Below are 26,851 nucleotides of genomic sequence, written 5' to 3' on the forward strand. Positions count from 1 at the left end.
AAATTTTTTTTTTTTTTTTTTTTTTTTTTTTTTTTTTTTTTTTCTCTTAGGACAGAATATTAAATTCTTTGCAAGATGCTTGATCTCAAGTACATTTTTTCTAGCATATACAAGGGAGGGATAAGGTTATGCCTTCCAAAATTTGCAATTACAAGATATAGCCTGTGATTTCTGTTAGCTCTTCTGTTACGTTACAAATAAGGTATTTGTGACTTACCAGAGTATACTGCTGAAATTGTGATTTAATGCATTTTGATAATTCTCTTGATTTTTTTTTTCTTTAATCACTTTAATCACAAAATAGGTAGCAAAACTTGATATTCTGATGTCTCTGGAAAAATAAATAAAAAAAAAAATCAAAAAAAAATAATAAAAAAAGACCCACAAATGATAATTGGAAAAATATGTAATTAAAAGTTGTGTCAGAACTTTGGTACAAAAGCTTGGAGATCAGGTTTACCCAGAATAAAGTGACTGAAAGCAACTAAGTAGTTTCATGTCTTTGGACTTTCTTTACTTTTTGTGTAAAGGGGTCCTTTCAGCAGTGGCTGTTTACAATACAAGGAATATGGAAGGATCAGAGCACTTTTATTTTAGTTCAGTATTCTTTAAGAAATGGAACACAGTGAAGTATTAATGATTTCTACAGAAATATTAATGGGTCAGATTTTGCTGTCAGTCACACCTAATCAGCCATTCGCTATGTATAACAGATGACAGAGCCTGAGCTTTTTATTCTACCAGAAATGGAGGCTGGACACCATGGACTTCTTGGTCACCTTGTAGTACCACTTGTGGAATAGGCTTTCAAGTACGTCAGCGTTCCTGCAGCAATCCAACCCCTCGACATGGAGGACGCGTCTGTGTGGGACAGAATCGTGAGGAGAGGTGAGTTATCTTTTTTCTATTGTCTGTTTTAATTTCTTCTGCTCAGATGTATTCCACGGGATATTCTCTCTTTTACCTGCCTGGTTTTTCTTTCATTCCGTTTTCTTCCATTCTGTCTTTAAATCCACTGCTGCACAATAGCAGTATTCCCATTAGCAAGGTTGTGGGGCTGCAGCAGTTCTTTTATCTTTCACTTCAGCTGCATCCCTTCCAAGCCAGCTGAGCTCCTAGTAGTGCCAGAGAATTGTGCTGAAGTCATGTGCTGCTGTCCCTTGAGACCCTGAAAATTGATTCTCCTGGAAAATTGATTGCAGTGTGTTTGAATTGTAAGTCGCCTGGGCTCAGGACCCGGAATTCAGAGCAAAATATAGTAAGGTCACAGTACTATGTTACCGATGCTGTGAGTTCATTTTTTCTGTCTTAAATGAATGAAGCATCTATATAACATCGAGAATTTTCAAGGGCTTTGTTTTATATTCAATAGATATAATACACCTGGACTCAAAGCAAGGTTTCAAAGCAAACCTTTTAGCAAGGTTTCAGTATTTTTGTTGTTGTTGTTGTTTTTGTTGTTTTTAAATTATTTATATGTATATTAGCCCCTGAGCAGATCAAGTCATCTTAAATATTGATTTCACCATCTAATGCTTTTGCACCAGACTGAGCATGTTGTCATTAGCTCAGAATCTAAAATTCAGACCTCTGATTTTATCATACACATACCCAAAAGTCTTTCATTTGTTATTTATGTGCTAGGAACCTTAATAGAAATTAAACATTTATTTAGATCAAACTAGAATATATTCAGATTCACTACAACCCTTAGATGGGTTTATTATCTTGTTTCCTGAGGCATGCCAAAAAGTTAATAGCAGAAGACTGGTGCTGGTGTAAGAATTTGGATTACTGTAGACATCCACTACAAGAGATGGGTGTGGATACATTTCCTGTCAATATATACTTGCAGTTTACTTCAGTGCTTCTGTAAAATATTTCCACATAACCAAAGGAGAAGGGATGCTTTTGTCCTACAGTGCTGTCAGATCAAAGTAAGATTCGGTAACCTTTATGGTGAGTTTCAATGGGGGATTTAATTAAACAACAGCTCTGGCATTCCCTCAGATGAAGAGATTCTAGTGAAGGGAATTGGCATCACACATTTATGTATTGAGAGAAAATAAGGGACCTGGCTTCTCTAACTCTAAATGTAATGCATCAGTATTGTAGAACATGTGAACACTTGCTGTTTCAGAGCCATTACTATTTACCATTTCATCACAGACAAAGAGCATTTTGATATTTTAGAAATAGCTTTCTGAAAATAGTTTGCCCAACCAAAAAGCTGTTCACCAAATGTAGAATTATGTCTGCTGTCACATAGATCTCTCCTAGGATGAATAACAGTTATTGATTTTCTTGAACTGAGAGGTCAGTCCAGGGCAGGATACAATAAGACTGGATATAGAAGAAAAGAGTTTAGTTTGAATAGACTTTTTGGTGATGGACTATGAATGTTAGCAGTCATTGTTCATCTTAATTTTAGCATAGAATAGTCCAATAAGGAGTTTCAGAGAAACACAGAAAGCTGTGAGAAATACTTATATCTCTTATAAGAGTATATTTTTCTTATAAGAGAAAATGTCCAGTATTAAGACAATGGATGCACTGAAAAAGCAGTTACAAAATGGAAAGTGATACTTACAATGAGTTGAAATAGTTACTTAGAAAGATTGAATTTTGGTACGCAGTTGTTCTGAGAAAACAGAAAGCTTAAGCTGCTCTGCTTTTGTAGCCTGCAAGTTACTTGTACTTTCCCTCTTTCATCCATTTCAGCAGCAGTCTGGGATTATGTGCCAGTAAGTTTACTGCAGGGTACCTTTTTCTCTCCCAGTTCCTCTATAGCTGTTTCCTTTCTCCATGAAATACCCTCTACTCCCACCAGCCCTGCATTGCCTTATCAACGTGCCTTTCACTCACTAGCTTGCTCACACCTAACTTTCATACCTCTACCATGATTTTGTTTAGGCTGTCCACGATACTTCAGTGTGCTGATGCTTTTAGAAGGGTAATACATATTTTATTTCAAGAAGGTGTGGTATGTTAGGACATTTTGTTACACCATTTGTAAAGCAGCTTTTCTAGAGGAACGAGGTATCCTAACAATTATTTCCCAGGATTTTGTCAGTGGCAGGCAAAGCACTTGGATATTTTCACAGCTGTAAAAAGTGGAGTCCTAGGAAACTTGCCAGGCAGGGCCCATCCACCACCCACAGCAAGGGAGCAGAGCAAGCCTGGAGGTTGTGGCCGGGTTCAACCAAGCATCTGGGCCATAGGTGATACTATGCTGATGAGGCAGCCTGAGATCTCATTGGGAATCCAAACTACAGTCCTGAAGATCCCTGGCTGACCTTAAATAGAGCTCCTGGGCCCATGGATGAGGTTGGTTGCCCCTGTTACAGCTTTTTGAGTGCCCTCAGGGCTCTAACAGCTTGTGGAGAGTTTTGAGCTGAGGGCAGTGGAGAACCAGTATTTGTAGTAGTGCTAATTCACTGCTTTCCTTCAGTGCCAGTGGAGTTGCATCTGTGGCAGGTGGACACTGTGCACTTGAGAACTGGGCCCAGTACATTTAGGCAGACTGAGCAAGTAGTCCACATGCAGTACTTTATAAGAAAAGTTTTTGCCTCCAGAGTGCCAATAAGCAGCGTCTCAGATTTTCTCGTGGAAATTAATGAATGTTTATAAATAGCCTAACATTTTACTTTCTTAGTGGCCCAGCCCATGAGTAAGGTGAATATTTGTGTAGTTTTACTAAAAATTAGTATTAGGTGGTTTACACTGTGTGCTTTTGTCTTTACAAAAGTACACATTCTTGTCACCTTCACACGTTTAGGAGATTAATTAAGGGATTCAGTTTCCGCAATCAACATTGTGCCAAGTTTTGGAACAGCTTTTCAACAAATGCTGTTTCCAGTAGAAATCCAGTGCATAATTACATAAAAATAAACACAAAAAGACAGCTTACTGCTGAGGTTAATTCTTCTACAGATGTGAATGAATATTCAGTTTGAGAATATTTTTCATGTGTTAAGGGGTAAATGTTTGGCTAGGTTATGTTTGTTTTACCTCATGAAATCAGTGATCCTGCAATGTCTAATGTATCAAGAAGATCTATGCTTGCTGGTCATTCTCTCGAAGTCAGTGGAAATATTTACCAATTTAAAGTTTTGCAGATTCGTTAGGCTGTTGCATGCTCTAGTGCTAAAGGACGGGTATGGAAAACATTTGAGAGATAGCAGCGAAGACTTGGATTACAAAGTCAATTTGCCTTGTAGAAATAGGTCAAAAATGCAGCTGATGTGTGCTTAGACAGAATATGGAGAGGGAGTAAAAATAGGATTTTAACAGAATTTGCTAATCAGATAAAATAATATTGTAATTATGACTCGAGATGGAAAGCATTCCGATGAATTCACTAGGGGCTTAAAAAAATCCTTTTTTTTTTTCTTTTGTTTGTTTTCTCCTCCCTGTGGGTGGAATATTCACTGAAGCTGCTGGGAAAACTCCATAGGTTTGAGTTTATAGTCTGTAGTGTCCTGTCTTGACTTTGTCATTGAATGAAAATGCTTTCCTCTCCTTCCTGAGGAAGATGTAGTAGTACAGGCTTGTTAAGTCCACTGGTCTCCCTCCATTGGTGCAGAACTGAGGGACATTAGAATAAGAATCCCTTGCTTCTAGTGAGTGTCTTCCCCTTCTATTCCAAAGGAAAAAAAAAAAAAAAAAAAGCAAAAAAAAAGGCAAAAAAAAAAAAAAGCAAATCAAGATTAGAAAAATGAATTGGCTGCAGTTAAGGAGTAAACTTTTGAAAACCCTGAAATTTTTCAGGTGTACAGTGTAGGAAGCAGTAGATATTGTCACATTTATTTTGTACACAATTCTCAGCAGATTCGGAACTCTTGGACTTGTTTCCATGAGAAGGAGGAAGCACTGAGAGCCAAAGATCCCATCTGTGTAGCCCTGCTTGTTTCTGAGCAGAACAAATGAGCTTGGTCTCCTTCAGCAGAGAAGATCAAAGAGGCCTTGGACTTGCCCCTACTCCCACAGCTACCCTTCCTGACGGGAAGTGTGTGCTCCCATGCTCCCCTCTTTGTCTCTTCCCGCCTCTTCCACAGAAATCTCTGAGAGCACATGCCCCAGCCCCAGCCTTCCAGAGTCTCCTGGGTGGGGATTTCTGTTGATGCAGCAATCTCTTTCCAGAAAGGCATGTGTGTGCATCATAAGTCTGCCTTCAATTAAAGGAATCCAGCATTCCCATCAACCTCAGCACAGTCTGTGCTTCCCAGTAAGTTAGCAGCTGGTGACCACGAATACCCAGCACACAGTAGTATTGTATGGGAATGGGTGGACAGTGATTAAGGTTAGTTTGTTTTTCTTAAACGCATACTAACATAATATTGTTCAAAATTAAGAATTATGTGTTTAAACAGAATCTCTGTGCAGAGTGAAAAAGACACATTTGTAACTGTCATGCAGTTAATGTGTTGTACTCAGTGCTGCATGACAACACTAATTTGACTAAAGTCAAATAATTTGTCTTTTTATAACACTGAAATAAATTTCTGAAATAAATTGCAGTTGTACTCTAATTGCCTGGAGAAAAAATTACAAATTACTCTAGGAACTAGTGGTTTTGGACATATCTGGTAGAGGATGCTTTCCTTTTCCCTAGTATGACAATTCCTTTATTAGGGCATTTGAACTTGGGCACACTGTAAGGGAAAATGGGAAAGATCACTGTACAAAACCCACATTTCTCTAGGCTGTTCTTCTATCTGACCTCATCACAGCTAGAGATGGGATTAGGGGAGAGAGCAGTGGTTTCACAGATCCAAGTTTCTTATATTGCGTGTTTTGTTGAATTACTGTAAAATGTTAGCCCTGTGGGTCCTGAGAACAAAATTAAGAGGGGAAGAAAGGGCAAAAGGGAAAAAGGGTTACTGAGTGACTTGAAATGCAGCCAAGAATCAATATAATGAAACTTGGCTCAAAGCTCCTTGCTGTAGCACAGTGCTCAAAGATCAATTGCAGGGATGTATCTAATTTTGAAAACATACCTGATGTTTTTAGAGGTTGTCTGGCTGAAATGAAAATCAGATTCCACTTGTACACTGTGATTTTTATTCCTTTTCTGAAAAAAAATAAAAAAATAAAAATTAGTGATCAGTGTTTTTTTCCCCTGAATTGAAGGTAGTAGTTGCATGTGATTTTTTTTTTTTTTTTTTTTTTTTTTCAGTTGCATCTTGTAGTTTCAACTCTAACTTTAAATAGTGATGGTTAGCAGAATTGCCAGTCTTTGAAGTGCTCACTGTGTCAATTGCTAGGCTTCATTCAGTCTTCCACTTGAGAGAGAGAGCAGGTGATAGAGCACAATGGCATTAAGAGGCACTGTGTAGAGTCAGGAATCTCATCTCAATGAGATTCGTCACACCTGACTTCAAGTGTCCACGATGTGTGTTCATGCATGAGTGAGATGGCTGAACTTCCACTATAGTTTATAGAACTCTAGGCAATACAGGCAGTGGAGAACAGACTAATTTGTTTCATTCTACTGTGTATTCCTAAATTGTGCCAAATTTATGATTCTAGCTCTATAGGTTGTATCAACAAAATTTGAATTGGCTGTATGGAATCTTTGATGCCTCTCTCTAACACAACCCTTCCAGTTATTATAGAGAAATCAGTACATTGAGGACTGTATTTGCATGACCTGTATTAGACATTTACTTTATGGTGACATCATTCATGTTTTTAAAAATATTGTTTCTATCCATGAGCTGTTGCTCAAGTTTAGATGAGTACTTCATTTCTAGAGAGCTACACTGTATGTGTCTATATTTTAAGGTGAGATGAATCCCACCCGTAGTTTCACTTTTTGCGTGGCTGAATATCAGTAATTGTCAATTTCATGGCAGACTTGCTTAATCCCATGTGTGTATCCCAAACTAATTTTGCACATCTCCATTCAAAACTAATTAAAATATGAAAAATATGTACTCATTTAAATAAATAAATGGTGATGTTGCATGTAAGTTTCATTGGGTACACATTCTCAACAAATGATCACAGAGACCAGCTATCACAAATATTCCCATAAATGAATGCATGTGACAGAGAATATGCATGCAGCTGTTTGAGTGTTTTTAGAATATCCAGTCCCAGAACATTCCTCTGCATCTTTAGGGATAGCATAATGTGAACTGTGAATTGCAAATAATGAACATTGAGGAGAAAAAAAAATGCACAAACTATGCACAAACTATGGTAGAAAAGACATTTACCCAAATAACACACAGAAGAATTCTGAGATAGCAGATTCATAAATATTGATTTTTTTTAATATATTTTTTTTCCCTCAGTTTACTGGAGAACAGCAGACAAGCTCAATACAAGCTGTTAATAGTTTACTTAACAATACAGAAACACAAAACTAAATGTTGCTACCCCATTTACCCTACTGCCAACCTTTTAAATTGCAGTGGAGTTGCTCAGTCCTACAGACAAATCACAGAATCACAGGCTCCAGTGTGTGTAATAAACCTACCGATATATATACATCACACACAAACAATATTTTTTCCTTACAGACTTCTGAACATGCAAATTATTTGGTAATGAAGAATTAAAGCTTGAAGATCTTGAGGGATTCTGGGAAAAAAAATAATAAATAAAAATAAATAAATAAAAAAGTTGTTATTCTTTTTGAAGATAACAGTTTATACTGTCATTGTTTCTCTTTGTGTAGAAAATGCATTACTGTTCAGTTTTCATGGCAGGAGAGTGCAAAGTGATGAACGCTTACCAGAAATGCAAGAAGACAGTGGATTTTGGATGGCTGGTGTAAAAAATGAGGAAGTATTGTAATAAATGGAATTGTTTGTTCAGAACAGTCAGAAATAGTAGGAACAAGAGCCATACAGTGGCTACCACAAAAGATTAGAACACTTTTGGGATCATCTGCTTTCTGAATACTTGTTGTGGCTTTGCTTCATCCTAAATAAGACCTTGGCCCCATTTTGAGTCCCAGTTGTGCTTACTGATAGTCCAAACCCTTTGAATCCACACAGAGGGTCTTTACCAAGCAGTGTATGCTACAGTCAGTGTCACTAGATGGCACACTCTAAAAATCAGGAATCAGGTTTTTATGAAAAATGAAAAAAATAAATAAATAACTGGAAGTTGGGACCTTCCCAAATGTCTGAATGTCTTTTAACAGTAACGATAGCTCTGTAATTAGATATTCCTATTTCCCTCAAGAACTTGGAAGCCCCCTGAGTCAGTTTGCAGCCCACTGGGAAATCCTTCAAGGCTTATAATAACTGAAAACACCCCTTAAAAGATAAAGCAATAACACTATCAGAACAATACAGTTCTTTATGCCTAGAGTAAATGTTTCAGTTTTTAATGTACCCATAAAAGTGGAGTCACTGTAGAAAACCAAATGCAAGTTTAGCTTTTGGACGAGGAGAGAGATGGATCAGTGCTTGGCTGGAGACTTATAGAGGAGTGCCTGCCTAAATGGTTGTCTTTTGTTTGTTTGACTCATTTCTGCCCCAGACATATAGCCACAACTGTTAGTATGAAAGTAGTTGTTAGGCTTGCTTACGTGCTCACAGTGCAATAGTATGGTTGTATCACGTAGGTAGTATTAAAGCATTGAATAAAGCAAATAAATGCTTCAAATGCTTCAATAAATTCTTAAAACTCTGCGCAGTGTGATAACCGTTAGTTCAATGATTTATAAATAAGAGAAGGGCCCTTTGTATAAAATATCTCCTTGTACAAACACCTATCTGAATAATCAAATAAAGAATGTGGAGGAGTTGTCTTGGCACTAAAAGGATTTGTTTGCCTCCTTGTTTGCCTCTTCTCACAGGTACTGCAATGAACATCTGTTGTGCCCCCCTCATGTGTTTTGGACAGGCTGGGGTCCATGGGAACGCTGCACAGCTCAGTGTGGAGGAGGGATTCAGGCTCGGCGTAGGATATGTGAAAATGGTCCTGATTGTCCTGGCTGCAGCGTGGTAAGTAATTTTCAGCTTGTCCTTCAGCAAATAGGCATGTGCCCATGTGATATACCCCTAACATAAGTCAGTAGAGTGTGTTCGTCTCTGCATTGCTGGTGTGTGCTGAAATTCACACAGTTCATTGGAGAAATATAGATCAATCAGTTTTTATATAATGTCATCTAGATTACAGGTTTCCTGAGGCAAGGTTGGTGCAGATGGGGGATGTGTCTTTGGCAGGTTTATGGTCTTTCTTGTTTTCTTCACTAGAGTACATGGGAACTCTTGCTATGAGCCCAGGTCTCTGGTGTCTCTGGTCCTGTACAGCACAGCAAAGGATAACTTTAAATAAATGGTGTGCCAAAAAGTGAATACAGATTACACAGTGATCTTAGCATCTCAGCAGCCTAACAGCTGCCAATTTTTGAAGCTACTGTGGGACAATTTTGAATTAATTAAATAAATTGCGAATACCTCATTTACAAAGAGAAGCGTGTGGAAAAGCATGTAGGGGCTTTTTCTTACATATGAACAAGCAGAGCGTTATGTTTCATGGGATGGGCACATCAAAATGGAACATTACTTTCTTGAAGCAGTATATATATAGCAGTGTATGAGTGCTTGAGAGAAACATAGCAGAGACATGCAGAGAGCAGGGTGACACGTTCATTGCAGTTCACTGGGAAAATAACCTCAGTGTGAATAGTGCTGAATGGTTAACACCATCAAAGCCAAAGGAAAGGATTTTGTTGCAGGACAACTAGAAGCTGAAGGAAAGACTTAGCAAGTGTAGGTGAATATCAGAAGATGAACCTTGGGGTGCTGTTTCATGTTACAGCTAATTTGAATTCTAGTGATGGATTGTCATGGAAGGGAATACTATGTAGAAAGCAAAATTTGAAGTGGCTGAAACCTAAGAAGATAGATTCTGTTGCTGAATGACAGAAGGTATTGTTAATCTCTCCAGTGACCAAAATGAGCACAGCTCAAAGGAAAATTGTGGGTTCTGTTTTAGCCATTTAGAGTTTAATGACCAGGCCTAATGTTGCACACTGAGAAATATGCACTGAGCTTTGTTCCAGAATACTAGGCACAGAATAATCTTTATTTATTTATTTTTTCACATATTAAACCAATCTTTACATGCCTTCATTTCAGAGAGTAAACTTAATTAATTCTGAGGTTTGTCATCATCTCTAGACTATTTGTTAGTCTGGTAGTAATTCAGTAAAATACTAAAGGAGGGATCGTTTGTTACCTTTCTTAATTTTAAGCTTTTGTGTATTTTCCCAGGTTTTGTTCTCTTAATATTTATCCTGGTGGTAAAGTGCATTTTCATTATATTGTAAACATCCAACAGTTTTTTTTCTTGTCTTTCAGCTGAACTTTAAGAATCAACCTAATAACTTTTTCAAAGTTTTCCAAAATATTTGTCTTACCTAATGGTACACAAAAAGGCAGACATATGGCCTAGATCTATTGTCAAGTCTTCATGACTAACATAGTAAAGAGTGTAGTGTGAAAGTTTTTTGTCCCAGTCATCCCAGTTTATCACATCCCTAGTATTCTTGACTTCATGGGATGGGATAAACAGGTATTCTAGTATAAGTGGTATTCATTATTCACTTGGAAAGCTAAATAATCTCAGGAAAAGATGCAATGAAAGTGGTAGTATTCTACCCTACCTACTGGATATCGGATCTGGAGTAAAAGATGTTATAAGCCATATTCTTTCACCAAGCGAATTAAAGGCATATCTGAAATAGGCTCAGGGAATTAATATACCAAGTTCTCTTTTTTTTTTTTTTTTTTTTTCAATCATGAGAAGATAGCTTCAATATAAAAGAAGGCTCTCTGAGTTTCTTATTTACCTTCAGTAAAGATGAATTCAGGGAAACTTTCATAATGCTAGAATAGCCTGAGTTGCCACAGGTCTTCTGCAGCTGTGTGATTTAGATTCTGCTGTCTGTGTAGTCAGGACTTGTATTCTTAAAAACCAGGAAAGAAGAATGTAGACACAGGAAAGCATACCATTTAAGAAGAAAATAAAAATATTAGACTTCATTTCATTTTGAAACAAAAATAATTTTTTGATGCATCAGAAGTGAAGGGAAGCCTGAATGCTGTCTTGGGACCGTTTTCAACTATGGTGGTTCTTGATCTTTAGAACAATTTTTCAATGGGGAGTTGGGAGAGAAAAACAACCGCAACTGTTTTCTTAAGAAAGGGTCTACATCTTGTTTGCCAGCAGTAACAGGGGACCAGATTTTATGTCATGGGAGTACCTACCTCTTCTGTTTACCAATATGAGACAAGGCTGTGGGTCTGTAGTACAGCCAACCTTGATCTCTTCAGCTGTTCTCATTTTGCTGCTTTTACCTTATCCACAGCAGTTTTCAGTGTCCACCTGATGATTTCTACTATGTAATTTTTAGTCAGCATTTTTCCTCCTTTTTAGCTCTGTTGTATTGCTGTTAGTCCGTAACAGCACAGTAGGTGACTACTGCTTGTGTTTTGCTTTATTCTCATCAGCTGGTTCCTTGGCTGTATCTCATATTCAACCAAGGCAGAATTCAACCAAGACAATTGGATATTTTAACAGTATTTAGTTCCGTGCAGCTATTGCAAACTTAGCATCTTATAAAATAATAACAAACCTTTTGATGCATACAAATATTCCAAAGATAGAACAACCTGATGGCATTTTAAAGATGCATCTCTCACTGAAGTTTACTCAATACATGAAAATAGATTACCAGAGACTAAAGACCAAAACCATTTAAGCATTTATGCTGAATATAGAAGACCATAAACTTTTATGATACATGAGAGCTAGACCACAGAGATTCCTAAAGGTCAAAAACATGAAGTTTGAAATCAAAATCTGGAGCCATAAGGACCTGTCAAGATCTTTATGCTAATCATAGTTAGTACAAAATGCTGGAAATTGTCTAATGAGAGAGAATTGTCACATCCAAATTTAAGACCAGCCAAAATCAGGTAAATGAAAGCTTAAGTGGATGAAAAAACAGGTATTACTCTAATGTATTCAGGTGATACATGTGCTAGAGACACACTGTGGAATTCTGTGGACTGAGTTAATATGACTCAGAGGACAAATCTCTTCAGATTTTACAGCATACTCGGGTAAATTGTACGTTTGCTTCAGAAAGCTCTTATTTTCCCCTGAGAAGCATAATCTCAGCTGAATTTGCCTCAGGTCAGTAATAAAAAATAAATTATTTTAAGAATTATTCCTAGAACAGGAATTCTAGTCCAAGGCTCCAATTGGATGACATACATTGTATAATTGTGTTCTCATTTCAGTCATGCTAACATATGCATTAATTTTATTATTGTAATGGAAATCTGGTAAAGAGTATATACTTTACATATACCAAAACAAAGCATGTTAGATTTTTCTGTGAAATAGAACAAAGGCAGGCTTTTTTTTATTATTATTATTATTCCTTAGAAATAGTTGCAAATGTTGCATTCATATTTTTTCATTATTATTTTAATGTTCCAGAATTGTGCTAAAAAGCAGGGAATTCTGTGTTCTAAAGTTTCTGTTATGACAGAAGATTTTTTTTTTTTTAAAAAAAAAAAAAGTATTGGAAAAACAAATGTCAGAAATGTTTTCTTTCATTAAGTTTTTAAAGGGAATTTGAAGATTGAAGGTTTGCAGAAATACTTTGTCCATCATAAAGGACACAGTCTGCCTTTAAAATATTTGCCATATCCCAAAATAAATTCCAAATGCCCATTTGAGCAACAAGAGAACAGAAAAGATTATTGTGTATGTATTTATTTATTTATTTAAGTTTCTTCCTGATCTCCATCATCTATTGCAAAATACTCCATCATCTATTGCAAAACCAGAAAATGTATTCTCACAAATATGAGGTACAAAAAATTACACTTTTTCTATGACATTTGACTATTTCATGCTCATTTCCTTTTCAAATCTTTTTTCTCTCTCTATAATGTAAACTCCATTGAGTATTAGTTGTTTCTTGTATGTTTAAAATGTTTAGCAAACTAGAGCCTGCCTTCTTCTGATGATATATGTACAGCTGCAATTATAACCAATATCAAGTAATAAAAAAGGTTTTTAAAAAATCACAAGAAATAGTTTCAGTAAATGCTGACAGATTGAAAAGTGGTACATGTGGCTCTCAACTCTGTAAGTCAAGTGGATTATCAACTTGGCATGCATAGTCAATGTAAATGTGAAATACAAACTGGTTGAAATGATGTAAATATATATCCAAGTATGAGGCAGTTAAGGTAGTGTTTAATTACATATCCAGCAGTCATTCTGCTGTTTGATTTATTTAACTTTGAGAAAGGGGCTAAACTGCAAGTTGTTTGCTTTCTTGCTTAAAATAAAACATTGTGAAACTTCACTTTTTTGAGAAGCATATAATTTTAAAAGTAAAGCTACAAAATAAACCTTCATCTCTTGGAAAACTATCAAAACTCCCCTTAATTCAGTACAAATTCAGAAATTCACTGCAACCTATGGCAAGTGACAATGACTGCAGTTTTCTTCTGAGGTTCCTGTAACAAGTCCCTGTAACAATCTCTTTCAGGGACTTCCAAGTCATGTGCAATATTTTCTTTTATGAATCAATTACTGTTGTTTTGAAAACTTTTTCAAACCTAGTTGGACGTGTTGCCCTAAATATGTATTCTCAAATTCAGGAGCTTTGCCCTTGATGGGTATGTATGATACAGATGATGTGCGTTGCATTCAGAATCCTAGATCTTATTTAAAATACCACAGGAAACAAATCTTACGGTAACTGTGCATAAGCTTTCCCAAGGATTTTGTTGTAGGGAATGGTTTTGTTCCACAAAGTCAGGTGAAGGCCAAGTGCCTCTGTCCATGTAAGGAGTCTTATTGATCAGAGATTGGAGACCGGATTTGATACATCCAAGACTTTTCCATGCTGTTTCCTAAAATGCCAAGTTCAACAGTGTCCTTTTACAGCTGTTGCTATTTGTTACGGTTTTCAGCAGTTCCCATGCTGTAGATCACAGAATCATAGAATGGCTTGGGTTGGAAGGGACCTTGAAGATCATTTAGTTCGAACCCCTCTGCCATAGGCAGGAATGCCACCACTAAATCAGGCTGCCCAGGGTCTCATCCAACCTGGCCTTGAACGCTCCCGGGGATGGAACATCCACAGCTTCTCTGGGCAACCTATTCTAGTGCCTCACCACCCTCTGAATGAAGAACATCCTCCTAACCTCTAATTTAAATCTTCCCTCTTTTAGTTTAAAACCATTCCCCCTTGTCCTGTCATTATCTGCCTGAGCAAAGAGTTGCTCTCCATCTTTATAAGCCCTCTTTAAGTACCAGAAGGAAAGGAAAGAAGGAAAAATTTTGAAGTCTTGAAATATAAACTTACAGGAAATCAAATTTAATTAGTCGCTTATGGAACTACTTATTACATATGTGTAGTGTAGTTTTCTTTTATACATAAATAGTATTTCCATGAAATCAGAATTGACAACAGAGAGAATGGTATACATAAATAAATAAATAAATATTTTAACAGAGACTCAAGGAATGGTAAGATATGCGGCAACTGAAATGTGTTCTGAGGGAATTCAAGACCAAAAACGAACATAATATGTAACTCCCAATGTTTCTACCAGTCTATCCTGGGAGAAAGTTTCTTCCTATCCTCCATCTAGCAATCATGAGAGCAGGTTACACCAGATAGCCATCTAGTAGCACATCTGGTATTTCCTGTAACTGTTTCCTCTGAAACAGTTTTCAGAGGACTGGCTTAACCCACTAACCCCAGTTGCAACCAGCTTCAGGTTCCAAAAGAGAAGGCAAAGAATAAAGTAAAAACTCCATAGAAAATCTGCATATGCAAAGGAATCCTTCTTGGAATCCCTGAAAGCACCTGACTAAAACTCAAAATATGACAACTGGTCATAGTAATTACTCTGCTATAGAAATGCACCACTTTATAGATAGTAAAGGTAATGGAACAGTTGTATGAACCGCATATTTTTAAGGACATCTGAGACCTAAGGCAGGAGTGAAACTCATATAGTTCTACATAGTTGTTTTATGTGGAGTGAAGAAGGAGGAAAAAAGTAATCTCTGTTCTGGAGTAATATGTTGGGAGGGAGGGGGAATGGTAGCCTGCTGTTGTTGTTGTTGTTTGTTTGTTTGTTTAAGAGAGAAAAAGATAGCAAGCCTCATATCTACATTTATCTAAATTAAAGGAAAAGAAGAAAGCGATACAGGTGGAGAGTGGCTGTTTCACGTAATCTCTGTTTTTCAAAATGCCAAAAAACTTCAGGGTACAAAATAACTAAGATGCAGAATGGAAAGTGGAAATCAATTCCTTAAGATACTACTAAAGGAGACTACTTGATGCATTCCTAGCATTATTTTTCAAGAAGATTACAGAGGCTTTTTTGACAATCAAAATGAAACAGCTTCAAAGTATATGGTTTTAAGTTTGTGATACGGTGTTACAAGGAAGGATGATCATTGAAGTGATATACTAGCAAGAAGATGTAGGAGTTGAAGGGTGTATCTAACCAGGCATATTAGTAGGTTGTCATGGAAGAGGATATGTGAGATTTTTGTGAGGTTTCTCTAGAATTCCTTAAGAAAAGAACTTGGGTTCTAAGGAAAACAAAACAAAACAAAACAACGACAACAAAAAAGCACTTATTAATTTTCTTCGTAATACTGGCAGAAAAACTTGGATTACGTTTGCTGGTGTCCTGAAGCTGGGAGGCATCACTGATGCAGAGGTTGATTTGGTTGTTTTATAGGCATCGCTAGATGTCTCTGAGGGCTGAAGTAATATAAGTGAAAGGAGTTGTATCATCATTGCAAAGTCATAGAGTTTCAAGGAATCTCCTGCTCTCATGTTGAAGCACAGTGAAGTACAAGACAGGAGTCAGGGGTACGAGTTGTGTATAATACCAGCTAAAAGTCAGAAAAGTTATGAAGCAGTGAAAAAATATAGATTTAGATTTAGCATTTAGGATGTTTCAGAAAGGTATTTCCAATAAAGACAAAGGTAATCTAGGGTTTTCCTTAAAAATCTCAGAAAGGCTGACTACAACAGCCCAGACTGAAGCTAGTTGAAATCACATTGCAAGTAATGGTTAGTTCTCCATCACTGCTTATCTTCACTTATTTTCAAACTGGAGTTTATTTGAAGCTGAATTTATCTAATTCCCTTGAATGAAGTACTCAAGTCATTGGATCATGTCACAATTTCCTCTACAAATTTTAGAAATCTTTTCCATCACAAAGTCATCTTTGTAAGTATGCAAACACCTTAATTTTACTGCAGGTAGCTCAGCAACAACCTTAGTGCATTGTGCAGTTACAATCAAAATGGGGAAAAAGGGTGCATGACACATCACATTGAAAATTATGCCAGAGGCATGATAGAGCTGTTCTATAAATCTGTTCTGTAGCCACACTTACTGTTCTTAAAGGAAGGTGGTAGAAGGGAGTATAGCCCTAGGAAGTTTCCAGAGAAGCCAAAGGCTGGGATTCTGTAAGTCAGAGTAGACAGGGTTCTAGTGTACAAAGGACTAATATTTAAAATAATGACAGATCTGGAGAGGAAACACTGGGATTTCTGTGCACTCTGTATTGTAATATACTGAATTTTAAAGTAATACGAAGCCACTTAATTGAATTAAATTCTATTCAGGGCATTGTTACGTGATGCAACTTGTTGCAAGACATTGTTGAATCTTAAATCTTAAGAATAAAAAAAAAAACTACGCAACAACTCTATACAAAGTGTGCAGAATATCAGGATGAACTAGAGTTACAATAGATAAAAAAAAAATAACACTTAGCATAGTAAATCACATTTTAAACTTTTAAATCTTTTTTTGAATATGAAGAGTCTGATTGATCTGTGCTTTGAGCATTCCACGTATTTCTATGCTGTCCTTCGGCAATAACCAGAGACATGTCTGATGTAGAATGGCATTTCCAATGTTCCTCTTTTTAATTTATTATTGAATAAGCTTATAACAAACTGTTCCTCTCGTTATTTTGTTTCTTTTAGCCTTAGCCTCCTGTAGTTAAAATGCTACAGTGCAAACATAGTTAATAACAGATTAAACATTTTACACCAAAAAGTGTACTCACATGTAGACCTGATGGCTAACACAAAGCAGTGTTTTGTTTCAGACTTTTGACCTTAATAAGTTGAGGGATGGGTGAAGCCTGAAAAAATAATGTGCACTGTTGCCGTTATAACTTCACTACTGCAGTGAATGTTGAAAAGTGTAAGATTGATTTGTTAGCTGAGCTGATTGGCAGCAGCCCTTAGCCATCAGAGTGCAATTAAATGGATCTCTATCCAAAATCATGACGTTTATCTGACAGCTTTTGTTTTCACGTAGTCTCAGAGTGTTATAGAAATTTTTAATTTATTATGCTGTGGTAGGATTCTGCTTTTCAATGAAAATAGTGTCAGGAAGCCCTATTCTTACCTAAGTTATATCAGGTTGGGGCATCATTTTATATAAATTTGGGAATATTTATTGATGAAGTTAATAAAAGTACCAGTGTTTTTTCCTCCTGGGCTGATTTCTTCATCCCTTCCACATTCAATTGTTAGCTTAGAAGATTTCTGCACTAATACTATAGCCAGCAAATACGAGGCTGTAAGTTACTCAAAGCCTCTGACAAACATGTTTATAAGCCTTAAAAAAAGGCAGACATACGTTTTCATTGTGTTTGTTCATCCTTTTGTATCTTCAGTGTCTTGTGATTCTGAGTCCATTGTAGCATACTGAAATATATTTAGGCCTAAATATTCCAGTAGATGGGATTGTATTCTTCATGTCTGAAAATATAAGTCCATATAAACACTGAGCATATTTACTATTATACACAGTGACTAGCCTGTACAGCTTAAAGGGCAGGATGTAGTTTCACAGTCTCACTACACTTTATGGTTCTGAAAGCAGCATCACATAACATATATATTTTTTTCTGACTGAGTAGTAAGCTGAAAGTCCTGCAGATTCCAGGGCAGCATTTTTTTTTTATATATATATATTTTTTTTCATAAGAAAATACTTATAACATCAACTGAAACATCTGAAAGGTGAATGAATTTGAAGTCATAAACCCAGCCCTTTCAATTTACACTACAAAAATCCTCAGCTTTGTAACTCATGATGATTTCTAAAATGAGAGATCAGTGAAGCATTTATGACCCTGTAAAGATAAAGACATTGATTTATCTTTCCTTTGAACTAGGTGAAGCCCCTGTGCAGACTGGGAGTGGTCCAGGTGGTCAGCCCCAGAATGCAATTCTTGTTTGTTCTGTCCAGAGACGTTCTAAATGGAGAAAAGCAGCTGTAGACTATACCTTTAGTTTTCAGCTATCACAGTCAGAGGAAGCACAGACTCACCTTCATCTCTTTGGGCTTTGAATTAGTCCACTTAAGGAAAAGTGAAAAATAAACTCATTTAAAGTTAACATGCTAGCTCTGCTAGCAATTTACTGACATTTCAAATGGAAAGTCAGCCAGGTCATCAGCTGGTACAAATTCATGACACCCTGTTGATTCCCTCTGGGATGCACAAGAAAACTTGCAAGTTACAGCATGACTATTAATCTCAAAATTATGAACATTTCTGCAGAATAACATAATAATAGGAGAACCTAAATGCTTTTACCATGTTCCTTAACTCCGACTACTCTCACTGGTAACTCTTTGTGCCATTCATCCTGCCATGCAGGTGGCAGAGCGTTTCTTCTCCAGCATGCCAGCATGGAGGCTGCACAAGCACTGCTGAGAAGCAGGCTGTGTCAGGGATAGTACTTGAACCACTCATTTCCTTTATGGATTGAGAGGAAGAGGAAAATGTAAATCTCTCCCTAGATCTCATGGCAGTATGGCTACTTTGCCTGTTGTGTAGGCTGGATTGCTGGATGCCAGGTCAGGTACAAGACTGTTGTGCAGCCAACACAGAGTCATAGAATCGTTTAGCTTCGATGGGACCTTTAAAGATATAGCACAACTGCCATGCTCAGCACAAGACTCTTTGGTATGATTGATACTTTACTCCCAAGCAACTCCATTTTTTGTACATCAAGATCATTTTATGAATATACTGGCTGATTCTAAGATTCTTTATAAAAGGGCCTTTGTATGTTAGTGCATGTGAGGACATTGTATCAGATCTGCAGCATGGTGGGTTTGATGTTTGGCTCTGCTATTTTGCTGTTCTGATAATGTAATGCTAGTGTGAATGTAACTCCTGATAAGAAAATAATAATTTCCCATAGCTGATCTTATTCTGATCCCATCCCAGCCAACACAAACTGTAAGAAAAAACATTAGAGTTAGGCAACAGACCCACCTGCTCTCTAGGCCTTACCCAAGTTAGCTAAGTCTTTGGACAGCCTTGAATGATATAGGCCAGCAGAAGTCCAGAGACTGTATGGGGTTACTCTATGAATAAAACCAAGATGTATAATCCTGCTTTAATCTGAAGTATGTTCACTCTATGGAAAGCATGAAAGACATTCAGTCAGAAGTTTCTAAAATTTTCAGGCTAATGCTTGGAAAACTAGAATTATAGTATATGCATTCATGTAAGAGCACATAACCCTCTTCACAAATTCACTAAGCTCTGTATTAATGGCAGTTAATTTATGTGTCCTATCCTTTCTTGAAAAGCTGATCCAGAATCCCTATTCATATATTGCAGCACTTGTGTGAGATAGCTTGGCAGCATGAATATTCTGTTAAAGAGACTTCAAAGTACTTAGAAAAAGAATTAATATCAGTGCATATAATCTGCTTCTGCAAAGGAGGGCTAAGAGGAATATTAGACATATAGTGAAATCTAACATCAGCAATTTTCTATGAAGTATAAAAATGATCCAAGACACAGAATGTGAAGAAAAAAAAAAAAAAAAAAGCTGGATTTTAGGAATTAATCCATCAAAAACCTGTCTGTAGGTCATAAAATTTAATTTTTGAAAAAAAAGAAGGTGAAGAATGGAGTCTTTTTAGTGTCTTCAGTAGGAGTAATGTTTGCACCTCTTTTTTTTTTCTTTTTTTTTTTTTTTTTCCAGAATGATTGACATTTTATTTGCCGCTTAGTTTTCTAGGTGTAACTGAAGCAGTAGAATGATATGAGATGCACTAAACATAAAGTCAGTTCAGTCTTCCATGACAGTCGCACACAAAATGTCAAGAAAAAATAATTTTTGTTGCTGTAAGTTTTATAGGAAGAATAGTTGGCACAAGCAGAATTTCCTGTGTTATGAGAGGCAAGTGGGGAAGAAAGTAAAATTTAAATTATGATATCATGAGAGTGCAAGGTTTAAAAAAAAAAAAAAAAAAAAAGTATTTGTCTTTGCCAAAGTCACAGAAGGGCTTTGCCAAAAAATAGTCAGACAAATAGAGATGAAAATGGCCTGTTAATCTTTTGTGTTTGATAAGGTAGGCACCCTTCACTATTTGGGGGAAATCATTTGACAGGTTTAGTTCTTAGAACGGCATTCTGCCTGTGGTACCAGCCTGGTACAGTGTATGCACTTTGCCTTTTCCTCTGCAATACCCCCTGGAGAGAGCCTTTGCAATGTTTTCCTGAAAGTAGACAGCCTTTTAAATATGAAAGTACTTCCAGTGCTGTTGAATATGTTTAACCACACAGGTGTCAGCACAGACTGTGTTGGATACCTTTCCTTGTGAAAATTGAGCATGTATTTCTCTCTTCCATTCTCTATCTTTTAACTAGTTTATTATCCATGAAAGGATAGTAGCTTTTCTCTTAGCTTGTGACTGCCAATTTTCCTTAAGAGGCTTTGAGAGACATTGTGAAATGCCTTGTGGAAATCGAAGTTCACTGTATCAACTTACTTCCTTTACCCATCTTAGCTGACTCCTTCGGATACTCTGCAGTCTTTCAAAAATAAAGTCAGACTTACCACCTTCCAGGCCTCAGATGGGAAGGGAATTGTAAGCAAAAGGCTGTGTGCCACTAGTAACAGTTTAATTATTTCTGTTTCCTTAATTATATTCTTTGGTGGCTGTCAGTTTGTTAGTTTGTTTGTTTTGTTGTTTGTTGCATAATGTCTCCAACACAGACAGAAAAATTATGAACCATCCCTGCCATTTCTAAATGCCTCTTGTATGCCTTTATAATATACTGGGCCTACAGATTGCTTCACAATCTTTCTGTCCTTAATACATTTTGAAGTAGTGTTGACTTTTAGTTTTTATACCTTTTGAAGTTCCTCCTTAAATTCTTTTTGGCCTCCCTTATTCACGCTGTGTGCAGATTTCAATATTCTTTCCATTCATTTTCCATTTGTATAGAACATTTTGAAGAATGACTTAGTACTTTTAATAACCTTTCTCTCCCAACTGTTTATCTCTGCTGATTTCTTTTCACTCTTTCTCAGATTTCTTGATAGACAGCAAGCGTTTGCTCTCTGCCTCCAACACAGTGCCCATGATGTTCCTGTAGGACATTCCTGGTTCATGTCCCTGATTCAGGTCCCTCACCAAAGGCTGTACTAAACTCACAGCTATCTTATTTGTTCTTTTGTTCTTTTGTACTCCACAGAAGAGGTCAGGGACTAGTCCCTTAGTACTTTTCTCTTGAGTAGAGTCACTTCTCAAGAGAGCAGAAAGCAGCAAAGAAAGTTATTTTTTTTTGTTTGTTTCCCAGAGAAACAAACAGTTGTCTAAAATACATTTTTTTTTCCACTGCATTTGTATTTCTTAACCTTGGGCACCTAAAGCAAGAGTCTAGTCTGCTTAGTGAAGGTCAGAGTTTTCCTGTGGAGGGACATTTCAGAACTGCTGAACTGGGAAATAGCTATATTACACTTTAAAAGAACAAACAAACAAAAACACCTCACCACCCACACTTCTGCCTTAGTAAACTTATGCTGGCTAAAAGAGGTCAAGCAAAAGGGCTCAGAACCCATATTCTGTGACAGCAATGAAGTAAATACACCATTTTGTTTCTGCAGTTCTTCAGAATGACGTTATACACCATATGGAATCACAAACATAAACACAAAGTGTTTTAGTGCTTGATTGTCACTGCAAAAACGGGGCCTCATCCAAAAGGCAATTTAGTCTTCCTTTGATTTCAGGGATGTCTGGTTCAATCTCAGACTTTGACATTCTGACTGCTTTTTAATAAAGATAAGGAATTGCTTATAAATTGATTACCAGCAATCAAAGAATTAGTTAACATTATTTTCAGATAATTCTTTTTATGATTTGGATGTTGGGGACTTTTGTTTGTTGGCTAGTTTAATTGTCTTTTCAGCATCCCTTTCTGTGTACACAATTCAACAAGTCTAAAAAAAGATGTATTTTTTTTTTTTTCAATCTGGCTTAATACCATAAAATTGTCACTTACAAAGTTCCAGTTAAAGAGAGATCCTGTGAAGCTTTAAAGTTGCCATATTCTTTTAGTGAAACACCATTAAAGGCTGTGAGAGTCTGAACAGTCCCCGATGAATTCACTTTCCAACTCTGTAAATGCACAAAATCAAGTACTTACTCATTGGGATAAGGAACGTGATTAAAAAAATAAAAAGCTCCAAACCCCACAGCTGGAGCACAGATGCCAGCAAACATAACTTTGATGCTTCACAGATGATTTTGAATACAAAGCTGTTTCAATTGATTCCTTCCCTACATTTTCCTTGGAAAGAATTTAAGTGTTCTGTGGTTTGTTTGTTGTTATTGTTGTTGTTTTTTTTTTTTAAGTGGTGAAGAGATAATACAAGTTCATGAAGAAAGACTTTTTTTATAAATTGATGCATGCTTATTTGATTCCATTAATTAAAATTAAGAAACCACATGTCCGTATATTTTTAAGCTTACAGTACAAACTCAGTTTTCAGTGTTTTTCTGGATGTGAATTTTGAAAGGTAACTGAGGAAGTGGTATAGCCATGCTGTGGTAGAAAACTCATAAACATTTAACTCTGCAGAGTTTATATAATGTCAGGAGACTTTTTTTTTTTTTTTTTTTAAACCTCACAAAGCAGATAGGCCTTTAAAGACCACCTCTAAAACTTTCCAATTAAAATCTAACAGTGGAGTCCAACTTTCTGTTACTGTTGAAGCTAGACAGACAAGTTGTATAACCATATATAGAGGTAAATCTGTGACATATTCTTGGTTGAAATGCACATTTGAAAATACACATTTCTTAAATGTGTGTATGCTCAGGAAGTACCTGATAGTTGAGCACATTGTAAGCTTTTAGTGAGACTTGAAAGCACAGCCATACGGGGACACCTACCTGATGGGGATTAGCTTAATCCAGGTTTGCCTGGATGGCTGCCTGAGGTAAAGAATACTGGAGGAGAAGGCCACAAAACTGATTATGAAACATTTAAAAGAATTTTTGAGCTCTGACTTGACTGAATCCCTATAACTCATAGTGAGGTCAGGCTCTTCGTTGGAGAATGCACGTTCATCTAGTGTTCTTGAAAGCCATTTTGTTGTAGAGGAAAGATTTATAGAAAGAATGGCTTTACCTGTTTCAGCTAGTGGCCTAGTTCATGGTATTGTTCTTACTTCTGTTATCTTTGAATAGTGCCAATCATTGCATGAGATTGGGATCATTTAATCAACAAAAGTAGCAAAGCATGAATGACCTCTATGAATTACTGCCAATAAAACTTGCATCTCAGTCACTGGAAATCTTGTACAGTCCCAGCTATAATTGAAAACCTTTCATAACAGGACTTTGAATCATATTGGCAGTATTCCAGTTTACACATGCATATTAGATGAAAAAACAGCATTAGGAAACATAAAGGTTTATCTTAAATACCTTGTTCAATTACAATACTGTTATTTTCAAATCAGCAACCAAGGAATATTAACTATAATGCCAGTTTCACTGAGCGAACATTTTCCTGGTTTTCTGAATTGTGATGTCCCCATTTTCTTGTCTTTAACCTATGTCTAGGACAGAACAGTGTGCATTCAAAGATTTGGAGTACTATAATTAATGTCAAAAAAAAAAAATAGATTTAGGGAAAAGAATTCTCAACACATTTTTTAAATTCAGAGCATTTTTGAAATGGCTTAGAAGTTAAAAATAAGTCTGGAGGATGTGTACTGGTGAGGAAGAAGCAGATGAAACAACTGATACGGTATGATGAATGCAGTTTAATCTACACTAGCACATCCTACAACTTCACAGTTCACCACCTATTGTCATAGTAAGATCTTGAACTAAGGAAACTAGAGTTAAATTGTGCTGAGACTTCTGTTGCTATTCTCTCCTTCCCACTGCCTAAAATTTTTAACTTCCTGAACAGTTTTTTGGTTTTAAAATCGTTATGTGCTAGCTCTTCACAGCATAACAAATGAGGTAATTTCACCACTTTCTGGAGGAAAAAAAAAAAAAAAAAAAAGGAAAGAAAGGGGAAACCTTTCTTTTCTTTTCTTTTTGTTTTTTCCTTTTCTTTTTTTTTTTTTTTTTTTTTTTTTTTTCCAGTTACCACTGCCTAAGGCTTCGATAAGATTGGTTTGTACTGGGAAGTTCTTTTGACAGTATAAGAGGCAATGGGTGGCTGCCTGCAGATGAGCAAGTAGCTCTACCTGGTTCAGGCCCCATGCTTATTCCATAACTTATGATTTACAATATTCTTGTTGACTTGGTGGTGATGAGGGTTTCTTTCTGTCACTTTTTTTTCACTCCAAGGCACTGAAATGGTATGCCATGAATGAGAAGTTTAGCTTTGATTATCTTCTCAAAATGGCATGAAAATGGAGGCTGGAAGCTCTTTAGAAAAGAAAGAAAGAAAGGAAAAAAAATAAATAAAAGATCAACCTCTGCTTTACGAGAATTCCCAGACTTTTATGAAAATATCCAAATATTCAGAAAAAAAAAAAAATCGGATCCTTTTAAATAGTTCTCTGTTGTCCTATTCTAAAGAGATTTCCATTTTGTAGTCTTGTCTGCATCCATATTAGATGAGTATAATTACAGTATAACCACAGCTGGGGAGGGCAGGGCATTCATAGATTGCTACCACTTGATTAGCAGTATGGTTAAGATAATATGGAGGGCAAGAGAAAGCTTTCCAGGAGGCCAAGATAATAATTGCTGCATCCTACTATTGGTCCTTCTGAAGGCCACCTTTAAGTCTCTGACATAAATATTCATTCAATCTTTTCTGGAGAGTTAAGGCAACTTTTATAATTTATTTATTTATTTATTTTTAATATTGTGCTGAAGCAAAACAAAAAAAAAATATTTTGCAAAGCAAAAATTATCTATTAAATCTTTTCTGAAACATAAGTAGAATAATATACCGCAATTATTTTTCTTCTGTAAGTTGAAAACAATGTTTTCAATTTCTTCAATCTTTATTCTGAACTCCTCTACATTTCTTAATAAATGTCTTTCTTACTGCTAGTCACCACTAGAAGTACATCTGTAGAGAAAAGACAAAGAACAAAGAACTAACCAATGTTCAGTTTGCCATTTTTATGTCATTAATGCACATACTTCTCCCCAAGCTTTGGGAAAAGCTTGGATTGTTTCTTTTTCCAATATAAATATCCTTTTCTGATTTCACGAAATAGGTAGATTTGCTTATATTTTAACCCAAGACACCTCAATGTGTAGGATTTTATGCTTTTTTCTCTAACTGTCTGGATTTTTGTTTAATTTTCTTATTTAATCTCATAGTTCTGAATTCAAAGGTACTGCTGGTAAATCAATTTAATATATTTTTTTCTGATACTGGTAAAGTCTTCATTATAATAGCAGCAAGGAATCATGTTGTTTTTTTAAAAAAAAAATACAGAAATGAAGAAGTTTCAAACTCAAGCATTCTAATGCTTGTTCTAATGACAATAACAGAAGTAGTGTTACCCATGCAAATAAAAAAATACTCTTAACCACACAGTGTTTTATGAGAGGTCCCACTTGGCGCAATGTTCTACCTTCCCCTCCTCCCACCCCCCCTGAGTTATTAATCAAAAGTAATGTTAAGGTAATGATAATATATTTGTAATTACATTTGGAAAATATTTCACTGTGGTCACTTCAGAAAGATTGAATCTCTCTACTTAAAAATCATATATATATACACACATACTTCACAAAATGCAGTCACTGAAAGTTGCTTCACAATATTTATAAAAGCATTACTTTTTAGACTCAATATTAGCAAATGCTTTTAATTTTTCCGCACAGACGAGGAAACAATATATATATAATTAAGCATGAATTAATCAATTAATTCTGCATCAATTAATGTTTTTTTTTTAAGAACCATTTAATATTTTACAGCTTTATTTACCTTGTGAAACAATTTAAGACTCTATAGCATACAAGAGCTCTTTTTTATATGACAAAACTGTCGTGTCTATAGATTTACTTCAGGTATATGGGATCCAAACTTTCACCAGACTGCTGTAACGCCATAGTAGATGAACAGCTGAAACCTGTAAAAACATTTATACCTCGTGAATTTGAAAAGTTTCTTTGTTCCCAATTTAGAGTTTAGGAATGGGGACACAGAAGGGCTGAGCTCCAGAGCATCTGGCTTCATTGCTGACCTTTTCCACTTGAAATCATGTGTGCCACTGCCATAATAAAGGAACTTTATGCAAGGACATGAATGAAAGTTTCTCAAAGACAAGGTTCGTTACTGGGCCTTTCTTTCTTACACCTGAGATCTTATTGGAAACACGTTTGTTGTAATTTAATCTGTATAATTTTCTTATACAGACTTTGAGGTCTCAGACTTTTTTTGCTTCTGGCAGCGTTAATGCACATGTAAGCATGTAAAAGGGTAAAAATATATATGATGTAAGGATAGAGTTAATTCTGGATCAACAGTAAAAATGTATAACTTGATA

At 36.1% G+C, this 26,851-nt stretch overlaps 1 protein-coding gene across 5 annotated transcripts in view; it reads left to right on the forward strand.

Annotated features, from left to right (window-relative positions):
• SEMA5A (semaphorin 5A) overlaps positions 1 to 26,851 on the forward strand; it is a 334,501-nt gene that overhangs the window by 254,791 nt on the left and 52,859 nt on the right. For all 5 annotated transcript variants that reach the window (XM_035319102.1, XM_035319099.1, XM_035319100.1 and 2 more), the window contains exons 15-16: positions 745 to 888; positions 8,819 to 8,966. In XM_035319102.1, coding sequence (XP_035174993.1) covers positions 745 to 888; positions 8,819 to 8,966 — 292 coding nt within the window. The remainder of the gene's footprint in view (positions 1 to 744; positions 889 to 8,818; positions 8,967 to 26,851) is intronic.

Source organism: Oxyura jamaicensis, chromosome 2 (assembly GCF_011077185.1).
Source record: "Oxyura jamaicensis isolate SHBP4307 breed ruddy duck chromosome 2, BPBGC_Ojam_1.0, whole genome shotgun sequence".
In the NCBI taxonomy this organism is placed as follows: domain Eukaryota; kingdom Metazoa; phylum Chordata; class Aves; order Anseriformes; family Anatidae; genus Oxyura; species Oxyura jamaicensis.